Source organism: Eptesicus fuscus, chromosome 8 (assembly GCF_027574615.1).
Source record: "Eptesicus fuscus isolate TK198812 chromosome 8, DD_ASM_mEF_20220401, whole genome shotgun sequence".
Taxonomy (NCBI): Eukaryota; Metazoa; Chordata; class Mammalia; order Chiroptera; family Vespertilionidae; genus Eptesicus; species Eptesicus fuscus.
In genome coordinates this window covers 75,037,093-75,051,390 of record NC_072480.1, presented here as the reverse complement: position 1 = coordinate 75,051,390, position 14,298 = coordinate 75,037,093, and the positions used below count along the sequence as shown (strand labels likewise).

Sequence of the window (14,298 nt, the reverse complement as noted above, 5' to 3'; positions counted from 1 at the left end):
TGAGGCAGGGAGATTATGTAATGCCCAGGAAATGGCAGCCTCCTTTCCAGACAGCCATGAGGTCTGTGCGGAGAGAAAGGAGAAGCAGGCCAGCTGCCCCTGTGCGCGGAGCCGGTGTGAGGGAGGGGGACACCAACACGCCGATCTCAGGCTCACATTTCCCCAAATACGAACTTGAGCTATTCAGTAAGTGCATCCCTCCACTTCAGAACTTCATTTTGCAGACGGTGAGGGAGGACCATGCTGTGAGGTGGAAGCACTCCACTGTGGCTTTAAATAGTGTCACGATTATTTATGGTTTCTATTTAAGGCTGGAACCACTCAGCCTTGCACTTGTAGGCAAAATGAGTGAAAAGTATCCAGAACTCTTCCAACAATCATCAGAGGCCATATTCCTGACCAAAGGTTGACAATGCTTTCATAAAATTTTATATAATTTCTGATATATGCTTATAACAGCATGAGCAAATATTTCATGAAAGATAATAAGGCTGTGATTTAAAAACAAAACAAAACAAACAAACAAAACAAGAGATAAGTTGATTTGAAAACTTACAAACTGCCATGAAAACATATGAAGTAAACGGAAGTTTGGGTAACATAGCATGAGCGCCAACAGCATGTTTTGGTCCCACTACTACAGATTATCGCAGAGATTGATCACATGTCCCTATTATTTCAAGTTCAACTTCCAATTATCCCTTTCCAATTCTGCCAAAGGTAAAATGTCATCCTGTACAGAGGCAGGTCAACAGAACAGAAAGTCCCTAAAATGCAATTCCATTTACTGAAAGAACTGGATCGTTGCCCAGCAGCCTCCATGTAATAAGCAAACGTGTCCAATCCAGTTATGTGGCATATATCGTGACATCTGTCCTGTCAACAGCCAGACGCTGTGGATTTGGATTGTAATACAAAACCCCAAACAATATACCATATTGCCTTTTAAAATACCAGCCACCCTTCTCCTACCAACCTCATGCAGGGGGCAAAGAAGATGAATCAAAAGGAAAAGGAAAAGATACAAATGCATACAACCATAGGAAGATCTGATCAAATCTTAGAAGTTGTGGTCTATTATATTTAATAATGGTCCAATCGCCTAAATTAAAAAAACAACCCATTCCCACTAAATGTTTATCTCATTTTACTTTTCCAGATTTCGTGGAACATCTGTTTCTGTAATTATCTGATAAAACAGTACGCAAGTAATGTGCTTTTTCAAACTTTCCTCTTTGATATTCCCCACCTATTTCAATATTTACAATCTAATCAGTGCCTACTTTTAATAGTATACTGCTATGGACTGAATTTTGTTCCCTCAAAATTCTTATATTGAAGTCCTAATCTCCAATGTAACTGAATTTAGAAATAGGAATTTTAGGATGTAATTAAGGTTAAAAAAAGGTATTATCTCTCTCTCTCTCTCTCTCTCTCTCTCTCTCTCTCTCTCTCTCTTTCTCCTACTCCTTCCCTTCTTCTCTCCCTCTCCTTCTCTGCACACATGCACTTAGAAGCAGATGTTGGTAATGAACCCTAATTTCTCTGGATTTCACATCTGAAAACTCCAAAGACTTTTATTCTTTAGTTTACTACTAGCCTCCACATCCTCCTGAAAAGTCTACAGCAACGCGCAGTTTACCGAAATCTAAGCTCATAAAGGAAAAAGCAGGTCCATGCACGTCCACCTGGGGATAAATTCACCAACAAACTAAAAGAGGTGGAGTGTTTTAATGAAGCGATCTCCCTAGTGAACTGTGAGTGAAAAAAAGGACACTCTTAATTAGTATACTAATGACAACAACACCAGCTGGGGCTGACCTAGGCAAACTACACACCTGATCATCCTTAGCCGCAGGTAAACCTTTTACACGCACACCCGAATGTACAGGACACCGGTTAGTTAGACAAAAGGGCCACCTGTATCTGCTACGCAGAGGTCAGTGTTCTTGTGCAGAATAGACACAGCACTCCTTCACAGGGCTGCTGTGAAGATAAAGGGAGAGACTCTGGCTAAAACTCTTGGGGAGGACCCAGCACTGCAGACATAAATGAAGGACAGCTCCCTTCTCTCTGAAAGGGCACCAAGCTGTCCCAGGCTGCTGGAGGGGAGTGCCTGTATGCACAGTAACCAGGGTGTCTTTCACAGCAGTCCTCTACTTTACTCCCTTTTGGGGGGCATGAAGAGAGGGGACAAGTAGAATAAGGATGGAGATGCCGCATTTCCCAGGCGACACTTTCTCCCACCTCTGTTGAACTCTTAATTTACTGGCCTTTGGCCAAAGAGTCTTTTTCACAAGGAACAAACCTTCTCTTGAAATTCTCTTGTCTTGTAAACCAGGAAAAATGATCTTATTTTCATTCCCTTTCTGAGCCAAAAACAATTACCTTTGTCACATGAGAGATACAAGAAAGTGACAGTGCTTTCCTGAGTTATTTTTACAGCCCTTCACAATGCACAAATTATTTTCACGTCCATGAGTTCATTTGGTCCTCATGACCCAGAGAAGCAGAGACAACAAATGCCATTAGTGTCATTTTACAGTTGCCTCTGGGGGTTAAGTGAATTGCCAGGCGCAGAGCAGGATGAGAGACAGGGCTGCCATCCAAAAGGCCGCTGGCACCCCGATCTAGAAGATCACTGCTGGCATGAATCTCAAGTAAGGTTCTGGTTAACTCTGGTCTCTACCAATTACATAATCCATGAGACAGGCGCTGCCGCAACAGAGCAGAAGTAAAAATGAATGGAAGTTAAAAAAACTTCTTGCCAGTGGCAGCCTATCTTTGTTAAATTCTTTTTTACATGCAAAAAACAGACTGCAAATTTCTCAATGGACCGCCAACTCTGAGTGCAGCCAGCTAATGGAAATTTTGACACCACATAATGCATGGCATACTGCTGTCTCCCGAAAAAGTGACTTCTTCTATTGTCTCCATTGTAAACTTTTTAATGTGCCTCCCAAGAACTGCTCCGATTCTGAATCCCATAAAAAATAAAATCAAAACCACAGGAAAATGGGAAACATTTTGCTGACAGAAAATCAGGAGAGGTCGGAAGTGTCTACATAAATACATTCAGAGTAGGAATTTTAAAATATATCCACCTAGATTAGCTTTATCCTTAGAGAATGACTAACTCAATTAAATTATGTATGATTTAAAAAAAAAAACACTGAAAGAAAAGGCAATTGCAAATAAGTATAAATATGTTACTAACAAATTCCTTTTGGGGAACATAAAGAAAGACCATTTTTATTCACAGAAAATGAGTTTCTTCCCACTCCATTTAAAAAGGTGGAAAAACTACTTAAAGGGTTGGTTTGAAGAGGTGACTAATGATTAACTTGCCCACAGTGCTCACATGTTTGGGTCTGGCCTGTGCCCAGGTTACAAAAGGAACAGTTGATAGAGGAAACCTAAAATCCTCTCCTTTGGTTCTCTGTCTAATGTTTTGGTTTTTTTCCTACCCGGGCGTGCCAGCAGGAGTAAGCCAACTACCCTCCTGTAGATACTGCTAAAAGGGCTTCCTTCCCAGGATATACTCCAAAGGAAATAGAAACTTCCTGGGCTCTTGGCGACCACAGTCATGTACATTCTAACACAAAGAGAGCACATCAGGGGGCGGAAGCAGGTAAAGCACATTAAGCAACTTGCAAAACAATGTGAACAGTTTGCATTTAAGCTCCTCAAAGTGTCCACGAAACCGGAAGAGCCAGTGTGCTTCCTGGGGGGTGAGGGCGTGTCACAAGCAGCTCAGGTGCAGTGACCAGGAAGCCACAGGGCAGTCCTGAACTCTGAGGGTGGCTGCTCGCTCCAGCAGCTGTGGTCGTGGGGAAGCCACACAGTGAGGCATTGCCACGTTACACCAAAAGTGGGGAAATTTATGTAGACGCATCCATATTTAAATGTTGACAAGAATTTCAAATAGTTCTAAAGCCACTGAATGGGCCAATGGCAACATATTCAAAGGGCCGGTGTCCTGTCTGTGTTCTCCGACAAGGGTTCTTAGCTTTCATAAGGGCAGGCACTCCTCTGAGAAGCTAACAAAAACTGGGAAACCCCTGCCCAGAAACCAAAAAGCATATATGCAATAAGTTCTGCACTCTGTTTCAAGGGAGGTTGGGTCCCCTCAGGGACCCGTTAAGAGCACTTGTTCTTGACCGGACTCCAGAAGAGGGGCACTGCTGCTGGTCTCTCCTTCCCAGGCCCCATGGTCCAAGGAATGAGGGCAAGAGAAGAGGAAACAAATCCCAGGGTCCCCCATTATGAGAGGGTCAGCCCACAATCCACCGAGAGAGCCCGAGTCAGGCACGGTGACATACTGCACACGGAACCTAACAAAGTCAGGTTGGCCCATGGGAGGTGCAGGGACTATGAGCTGCGACCTTGGGGACTTAATCCCCTCCAATCTACTGTTTATTAAGTGAGTGGCCTTCCCAGCTCATTTCCACACGTTTATAACTCTATGAAATAGACCAAGGAAAGAGGATCCAAAGGTTTGAAGTGACAGTAAACATGATTTTAAAAACTGGCCTTGGAAGTACCATACAGTTTCCTTCAGAAGCGCCCAAGGGCAACTTCTTCCACGTCCTTATTAACAATAATGATAAGAAGGGTAATCACTCATTCAGCAGATGCTGGCCGAGTGCCGACCACACCCTGCACCAGGATTGTTTGGGTGTAATGGGGAGAAGCTGAGATTCAGAAAGCAATGTGGGATCCACAGACATAAAGAAGGTATTTGGGGTGTCCTCCAAGGCAGAGGTATTGATGGAAAAGGGACAGGGGTGACCTGACAAGGGCCATCTACAATCAGGAGAGGCCATGGGGCTGCTGATGCTACTTTATACTCTCTCTGCCTGGGACGCACACCTCGTGGTCTGTCACTCGCCCCTTCAGGCTGCTGCTCAGTAAGGCCTGTAAATCCCGCCTTACAGTCCCCCACTCCACTCTAGGGTTTCCAGCACCTGTCACTTTCCAAAACGCTCCCAAAATTTATTCATGTGATGGTTCCTGGCTGCCAGGCCCCAATCCAAAGGTAAGTGCCATAGGGACAAGGATTTGGTGTCTTCTTACTATGTGGCTCACCAATTTACCAAAGGCACTCACTAAATGTATGCTGGGAATAGATTCAGTGTTTCTGAGGTTCCAGCATGAGGGCAGAAAGGTGACCGCTGGAGGGAGCCAGCTGGGAGGTAATGGAGATGGTGACGAGAGTGCCCACCTTTAGCTGTGTAGATCAGTGATGGCGAACCTATGACATGCGTGTCAGCACTGACACGCGTAGCCATTTCTGATGACACGCGGCCACATGCCGAGGATGAAACATTTGCTGCTCCTGAGGATGAAACATTTGCGACTAGAGTCTTGGAGTTAGTTTTTTCCTCAAAGTGACACACTACTCGAGTTATGCTCAGTTTTTTGGCGAAGTTTGACACACCAAGCTCAAAAGGTTGCCCATCACTTGTCTAGGTCAAATATATAGTGGCAGGAGGAAATTTGACTTTGGGTGATAAACACACAATGCAATATACAGATGACTTATTATGTAGAATTGTACACTTGAAATCAACATAATTTTATTAACTGTCACCCCAGTAAATTTAATTTAAAAAAATTTTTTAAAGAAGCACATAAATGGAATAAACATTTTAACCATCTAAAACAAGAAAGTAGCCCAGACAGCATGGCCCAGTGGTTGAGTGTCGACCTATGAACCAGGAGGTCACGGTTCAATTCCTGGTCATGGCACATGCCCAGGTTGTGGGCTCAACCCCCAGTATGGGGTGTGCAGGATGCAGCTGATCAATGTTTCTCTCTCATCATTGATGTTTCTACTCTCTCTCCTTCTCACTTCCTCTCTGAAATCAATAAAAATATATTTAAAAAATAAGTAGGACAAGAAAATAGTTTAGCTGTGAAAGAAACAAAGAAGTGGGGATAACATCAGGAGGGAAATGTAGGGTCAAGAAAGTTTATTTTTAAAAAAAGGATGGTTGAAGGTATGATTACATATTACAGGGAGGGCTGTGGGGGTACCCAAAGCACAACTACGGGACAGGCCTTTATCAGAACGAGGTCCTTGCCCCTCACCAGGAGGGAGGCAAGAGCTAAAAAGGGAAGAGCTGGTCAGGTGAGTGGGAGAGGGAGCCTCCTGTCTGATTACGGCAGTTCTCTCCATGAAATACAAGACAAGGTCGCCCATTCTCCACATGAAGAAGAAGGGGTATAGAGGTCTGAGAAAGCAGGTGAGAATCGCAGGGTTGCTGAGCAGCATTAAATCCACATTTCAAACAAGATGTCCCTTGCCTGCGCACCTACTTATGCAAACACTGCACCCTGCTCAATCCTCCAAGCTACCCCTCAGGGAGGCCCAATAATCACCTCCATTTCAAGATGAAACCAAGCATGAAGACATCAGTCAGCCTGCCCTTGTTGGTTTCACAATCAGAGGCCAAGGCTGGGTCTGAACCAGAGTTTGGTAGGCTTTGATGCTGATCTTTGACCTCCACAACCTATTTTGTTTTTCTCAGATACAAGTATCCAAGTGAAAGCAAAAACAACCCCTATCCAATCCTGCTGAATTTCTAGTGCTGTAAAAATTGCTTTTCACTGAACATAAATAGCATTTTTGCCTACATTTAACTTGGTTTTTAAAAAGTATTTATAAGTCTGGGACTTGGGGATCTAACCATCTCATATTAACCCATTGGAACAGATGGTCCCAGCACATCTGCAAACAGAGAACTTCCTGTATAATTAAACAGATATGTTCGTCAGTGGAGTCAATGCAGTTTTCTCATCCCTAGAAATTTAACTGACTATAGCAAAACCCAATAATACACATTCCTTTTCTCCTGTGTTATTAAATTTACCCTTTGGCATGAAATAAAAGCATCTCAAATCCTTTGTTCCTAATAAGCAGGCATTAAAAAGGGTTTGAAAAAACAATAGAAAAAAATTAACTTAATAGCTACAATGTCAAGGTTGAATTATACATCTAGGCAGATGCTTTAAAATGTCTAGTTAAAACACGAGTCCTGAAAACAGGTATTGGGCTTGGTAAACCCGAGTGTAAATACTTTACAAGGCCGTACTACAGCCTTGCTTTATACTGCCAGCGCCAGACCAACTATTAGTCATGGATAATACGCCTAAGGGTCACCTATTTCAAACACCTGAAGCCTTGGCGGTGAAAGTGGCTCAACTTAGCGATCCGGTGGTGTAGACTCCAGGAGCTGAACAACAGGAAGGCCCCCGTTTCAACATGTGAAGCTGTATTAGGAAAGACAACTCCAAAACTATGCAGCCTTTTAAGTTTTTTAAAATAAAGTGGTATAACTGAGTCAAACAAATAAGTTTGCCTTTGAGAACAAGAAACCTCACAGGTACCATTTGGTGATAAAAAAAATAAATAAATAAAAGTAGACACATGTGCATGTATAAAGTGGCTGAACTTCATAGCAGCACAATATACAATAGCTAAGATTTGGAAACAACCTAAGTGCCCATGAGCAGATGAGTGGATTAAAAAACTGTGGTACATCTACACCAGTGGTCGGCAAACTCATTAGTCAACAGAGCCAAATATCAACAGTACAACGATTGAAATTTCTTTTGAGAGCCAAATTTTTTAAACGTAAACTTCTTCTAACGCCACTTCTTCAAAATAGACTCGCCCAGGCCGTGGTATTTTGTGGAAGAGCCACACTCAAGGGGCCAAAGAGCCGAATGTGGCTCGCGAGCCGCAGGCAGTTTGCCGACCACGGATCTACACAATGGGATACTAGGCCGGGCTATAAAAAAGAAGGAAATTTTACCATTTGCAACTGCATGGATGGAACTGGAGAGCATTATGCTAATCGAAATAAGCCAGTTGGAGAAAGATAAATATCGCATGATCTCACTCATTATGTGGGATATAATGATCACCATAAACTGATGAACAAAAATAGATCCAGAGACAAATGGCAGGGGAGATGGGGGGCAGGGGGTTTACAGATCAACCAAAGAACTTGCATGCATGCATGCATAATAGCATAAACAATGGACACAGACACTGGAGTGGTGGGGGATTGCCCTCAGGGGTAGGAAGGGGGGGGTCAAAAGGGGAAAGAGAAGGCATATATAAAACTTTAGACAATAAAAAAATAAATAAAAGTGGTTGGACTTTTTAGAAGGTTTAAAGCACTCTAATATAGCCATGCTTCTCCACGGACTAATAATGGTTATTTTTTCCCTTATAAAGAAAATCCTAATGTAACAAACTGCTTCAAAACCAAATATCTACTGTCAGCAAGGAAAACCACCCGGCTTTTAAGTTTGCTATCTTAAAACCTTAAAAATGTAAGAAATATCCTAGAAAGCAAACATTATAAGATGGAAACAAGTAGAAACTTTGACAAGCAGCAAACAAAAACCAGTAAGCGATATCCAGGCCGAAGAACTGAAAACAAATGACAGAGACACAACTAAAGAAAGCTCCTGACCTACAGAACTTTAAAGTCAAATCTCCTAAAGGTGGAGCATGGATGGGAAGGAGGAAAGGAAGCGTCCTGCCAGTGAGGTGGTCCCGGCCTAGAAGGCTCACCCGTAAATAAATGTTATGGCCAGACGTGGCCCATAGACTTTCTGTTTGGCCTGCCGTATTTTAGCACACCCTTGTTTTAAAGTTTGCCAAATCTTATCTGAGGCCTACACACTGCTCAATAGCAGGGCGCCCAGTTTACCTCTTCACCGCATCCCGGGCCCCGGCTAACTGACCAAGAGAAGTGCTTTTGCTCTCTCCTTGCCCACCTTCCCAAAATTATGTTAACAGCATCATCAACAACATTATGTTAACAGCGAGTAGTGATAAATTCACTGAGCACTTCCCCGGAGCCAGGCACCATTCTTAGCTCTAGGCCTGTATGAATTCACTGAATCCCCAAAATAACCCTATAAAATGGGTACTTCTATTATTCTCAGATAAGAAAGCTGAGGCAGAGAAAAAGAAACAACCTGCCCAAGATTACACTGTTAACTATGCCTACAGAATCTATAGGTAACTCAGGAAGGTACACTGGTTTCTTTCAGAATTTAAACTACATACCTGAATCTAAGTTTTCTACCTCACATCTACAAAAAGGAGATAACATTAGTTTTCTATCCATTTGGTTAAAAATTTCTTTAACAAACAGATCAGCCCTAGCCAGTTGGCTCAGCAGATAAAGTGTCAGCCCTCCAATTGAAGGGTCACGGGTTCGATTCCGGTCAAGGGCACATACCTCGGTTGCAGGCTCGATCCCCAGGGCCCTGATCAGGGCGCATTCAGAAGGCAACCAATCGATGTGTCTCTCTCACATGGATGTTTCTCTCTTCCTCCCCCTCTCCCTCTCCCTTCCACTCTCTCTAAAAATCAATGGAAAAAATATCTTCCAGTGAGTATTAACACACACACACACACACACACACATCAAACTACTTCATGATACATAAGCACTGTTCTATTTATAAATACAAAACATCCCTAAATGGCTTATTGAAGAATGGTAGCAACCATACTTGGGTGAAAATTGCTGTTTAATATTTTAACCTTGCTGTTTTGGGTTCTGTACTCATTTAAAAGTTATTTTGATTTTCTGAACTTATGTATGCTATCCCAATACTCCATTGATGATGGTTTGAATGTCCCACTGATCGTGATCTCACTGGTCATCGAAGCACATTCTTCTTGGGACCCAGGACAGAACAAGTATCCTAAATTGTCTCAGTAGCTACAGATAATGTGTTTCGGTTGACTCAGTGGTCCCGGAATCAGAACAGACCCTAAATTGCCTCAGTAGCTACAGAAAGTGCATTCCTGTTGACTCAGTGATCCCAGAATCTGGACAGCACAATTATTCTAAATTGTCCAGGTGGTCCCAGATAATGATAATATGTTTATGTTGATTCAGTGATTCGTAGATAACTAAGTTGCTCAGATTCTGCTTCTGTGAAAATGCTTTTCACGAAACAGGTTCCTCATTCCAGACCCAAAGATGTAATCGATACTTTTGTGATTTTCTGCCAATAAAAGCAAGGCGTGGCAAGCTGTTCCGGGCTGCGAGATTTGGAGCTTTTGCTCCCTCGTATGCCACTGGCCTTTAATAAATGACTCCATAATTCGACTTTTTTTAGGCGTCCTTTGTAAGATGGGGGTTACACCACAACATTATATCCCTCCAGACATTCAAACAACCAGTAATATATGCTTTGCAACCTGCGGCTGTATATACAGCCAATCCTGGAAGAGAATTCTCTCATTTACTTGCCTATTCTATCTCTTTGGAATTAACCCAGAATAAAATACCTACAGCAATGTTTTCTAAGGACTTCTTTATCGTTTGGCAACCCTCATGCATCAGAAGCAGCTGAGAAGTTTTCTTTCTCCTAGTAATTCTGACTATGTGATCACTACCAGAGAAGAGGGTTTAAGCCACAGCTGCAGGAAATTTGAACGGTCAACCCCAGACTTTTCGCTCCTCTAGCAAAAGGAAATATAATGTGGTCCTACACATCTTTGGAAAGATAACCAAATTATAAGAAAACAGATCATGACTGTTTCTGGGAAAGGCCAAATAAGTTTAATAGCATGGATATGAGCTTAATAGCATAGAAATGAATGACTTTGTATGTGAATATGGTGTAGTAGCCAAATGACCAGACTGGAAAAAAAAAGTGCAGAAAAATAGACATAATAATAGTATCCCATAACTTGCAGTCCAGGCGGCATTACCAACAATGCATATGCTGGGAAAGTCCATTAAAAAATATTTACCACTTGGATGTGAGAGAAAATTTTTTTTCTTAAGTCTAATAACATAGCAAAAGGGAATTTTAAAATGTAAATTACACTGACATTTCTACAGATTGATATAACAAAAAACAGCTGAAGGCCTGGAGCAGGCGTCTTCAAACTACGGCCCGCCGGCCACATGCGGGTGTTTTCGCTGTTTTGTTTTTTTACTTCAAAATAAGATACGTGCCGTGTGCATAGGAATTTGTTCATAGTTTCTTTTAAACTATAGTCCGGCCCTCCAACGGTCTGAGGGACAGTGAACTGGCCCCCCGTTTAAAAAGTCTGAGGACCCCTGGCCTGGAGGAAGTAAGAGAGTAAAAGACATACAAAAATTGGACATAACGTCCGCCCCAGTCTCAGGATGAAGGAGTCGGGAACCCGTGGGGAAGGTCAGGCCCACCAGTCAGTGCACCTGGGCCAGGTCAGAGGCAGAGGAAAGATGTCCCATCCACCCTTCCCCTCTCATGGGGACAAAACTGCGCTTCACTTCTCACAATTCAACCCTTCTTTTTACTGCAAAATGTTAAGAGTTGGAAGAGGGTTAAAATTAACGCGAAAAATAGTTGGAGTACATTTTCCCTTTGAGGAAACCGAGGCAGTTTGAAAATAACTAGCCTAGGGACCCACGCCTCCTGGGTAATACAGCTGGGAAAAGGAGGTACCTGGCCAAGAAAGCATTTCTCTTATAAATCTGGTTACCTATGGTCACTATTATTGGTTTTTCTAAAACGTATTCCTGTAAAAAAAAAAACACCAAAAAAACACACAAAGGTGGCACCTGATGTTTACCACTCACATTACAGTATGAACTTTGGGAAATAACATGAGTCTTTCATCAGCTAAGGTAGAATCAGAGAGAGAGAGAGAGAGAGAGAGAGAGAGAGAGAGAGAGAGAGAGAGAGAGAGAGAGAGAGAGAGGTCTCCACTTAAGGTAACTCTGACTTTCGTAAGGGAAGAACCACGAAAGGTGCACACCAGTTCCCTAGACTTCTGAGTCTTCTGGACAGTGACTAGATTCAGGAGAAAAGCATGGATTTGGCGTTCTCCTTGGATGAAAAGAAACTTTCACCTTTCGCCCTTCCCAAAGAAAGCTCATCAATATGAAAGCCTGCCTCTGGTCATTCCTATACCAGGGGGGGGAAAAACCAAGTTCCCATCCTAAAGCCCTCTTTCCGGTCCCAACCCTCCGTGCGCCGGGCTTGTCAAACCTGTGACTAACCTCGGGCAGGGGCCGGCAGCCGCTGGGGAACACGGAGCCTTTGGTGAAAGACAGTGGCCAGGAAACAACACCCTCCGGGGAGGTCTCTTTCCCTCGGCACACACACCCCCTTTTGACATCCAGTGCCGGCGATCACTGCCGCACGCAGTCTTTCTTCCCTCGGTGCGAAGTAAAACAAAACGAACTTTCCCCCTCCCGGCCTTCCCCCTGACCTCACCATCCGGTCACCAAGGAAGGTGGATTCCAGGGGACTTCAGAACACCCGGGGCCTCCGAGCTGATTGGTTACTTTCAGGGGGGGGAAAAAAAGATTCCAAACTTCACTTCTGAATCCCCCAGTGGTGTGGCAAACAGGCACAACCACCGCCTTTTCCTGTGGAAGCGTCACCCTCCCAATCTCCTAATCCGCCCGGAGAAGTGACAGGCGGAGGCCGAACCTGAACATCCCTCCAGCCCTGGGCCCGGAGCGGAGCCTAAGGAGGAAGGTCTGCCGGGACCGCTCCATCCCAGCGCGGGCTCCAGGGAGGGACGCGGCTGTGCACCGGGAGCAGGCGGGGGCCGGGGCCGGGGCCGAGAGCGGGCGCGGGCGCGCTGGACCCGTCGGAAGCCCGAGGGTGCAAACTCCGTAGGTCCTCCCAGCGTCCTGCTCGTCCCCCGGGAGACGGCCAGCTTCAGGAGGCCGCCCAAGCCGTCAGGGACCCCGGGCTGGCGGCCGCAGCGGGATCGGGGGCTAGGGGCGGCGGTGTCTGTTTCCCCCGGGTCCCGTTCCCGCCCGGCTCCCGGTCCTCCCGAGGGCGGCACTCACGTATCTCTGCACGAGCGTCCGCACGAGGCTGCAGTCCATGGCTCCTCCGGCCGCGCCCGCCAGCGCTCAGCGCCCCGGCGCCCGGCTCAGCGCGCCCATGGGCCCCGGCCCGAGTGTGGCCGCGCGCCCCCGCCCCGGTCACAGCCAGGACGCGCCGGGCGGTGCGGGGGGCGGCCGCGGCCCCTCAGCGCTCATGCCCCGCCCGGCCCGCGGCGGCCGGCGCGGCGGTGGCTGCTGGCGGTAGTGGCTTCGCGCGCGGGCTGCCGGCGGCGGGGCTACGGCGGGGAGCGCGGAAACCCGGGCGGATCCTGCTGCTGTTCTGCTCCCCAGCTCTGCTCTGGGATCTGCTCTCTTTCCACTCTCCTGCCGGGTCCTCCGCCCGTCGCCCCGCTCAGCCCTGCCTCCGGCCGCCGGTCCGGGCGCTCACGTCACGGGCGCGTGTGAGCATGCGCCCCGCGGCCCCGGCCCCCGCCCGCACACTCGCCCTCACGCGTGTGCACGCGCGCTGGGGGCCCTCCCTCCCCGCCTCGGCAGGTTCCCTGCCCCCGGAGCGAGGGAGAGCAGAGGAGCCAGGGACTGAGGGCGGAGGCCGACAGGTGGGGGCGACGCCCTGTTGCTTCCGCCTCCGGGGCGGATTCAGTGAGCTCTGCCCTGGAGGCGGGCGGCGGGGGCTGTGCTCCTGCGCGGGGCCTCGGGGGGCTGGAACTAAGCGCCCCCCTGCGGGACCGGGGCGCGGGGACTGTGTGCCCTGCGGAAGCCCCCCTCGGCCGGCGTGCCGGGGCCCCTGTCGCACGCCGACCCGAAACTTGAATCTTTCTACTGAAGGCCGGACGGTGGGAGAGAGATCGCGAAGGTACCCGAGGGATGCCCGCGGGGGAGGAGATATGGGTGGGGACTCGGGTCTCGTTGGGCTGGAGACCGGCCAACCCGGATCCGGGTCGCGCTCCCTGGGGAGTCCAGCACCCACGTGTGGCCCCTCCTGCTTTTCAGGTGAGACTGGGCGGAAGTGTGGCTCAGGTGTCTGCCCAGGGTCGCGCAGCTTTTCTGGGTAAGCACTGGGTCTCCCTCCTGGGATCCGTGTTCCTTTCTAAAACACGACCGGATCCCTAGCCCTGGCCTCCCGCCCCAAGTCTCCAGACCCTTGTAATCCCGTAGCGTGGGGGGTTTGGAGTCAGCCTCAGAACCTGTTACACCAGCCGCCAGCCCCAGCGGGCAGCCCTCTCCCGGTCTGGCCGGTCCAGCTTCCGCATCTGCCCCAGGCTCTGCTTGGGCAGGCCACCAGGAGGCCAAGCCCGGACCGGGGTAAAAACTCCAGGCTTGCCCTGCCTCCAAGTCCGGGGGTGGGGGGGCACACACTTGCTGCTGTCAGCTCTGATGATTTCAATCCTAGGGAACGTTTCTGTTTTCCCAACAGTGAAACAAACTCTCTCAACTACACAGTCAGCCTTGAAATAAT

The 14,298-nt window shown here is 47.0% G+C and overlaps 1 protein-coding gene across 1 annotated transcript in view; it reads right to left on the bottom strand.

Moving 5' to 3' along the window:
- ATP11A (ATPase phospholipid transporting 11A) overlaps positions 1 to 13,482 on the bottom strand; it is a 135,708-nt gene extending 122,226 nt beyond the window's left edge. The window contains exon 1 of the mRNA XM_054719971.1: positions 12,843 to 13,482. Within this exon, the coding sequence (XP_054575946.1) occupies positions 12,843 to 12,881 (39 nt within the window). The 5' untranslated portion in view covers positions 12,882 to 13,482. The remainder of the gene's footprint in view (positions 1 to 12,842) is intronic.
- Between the last annotated feature and the right edge of the window lie 816 nt (positions 13,483 to 14,298).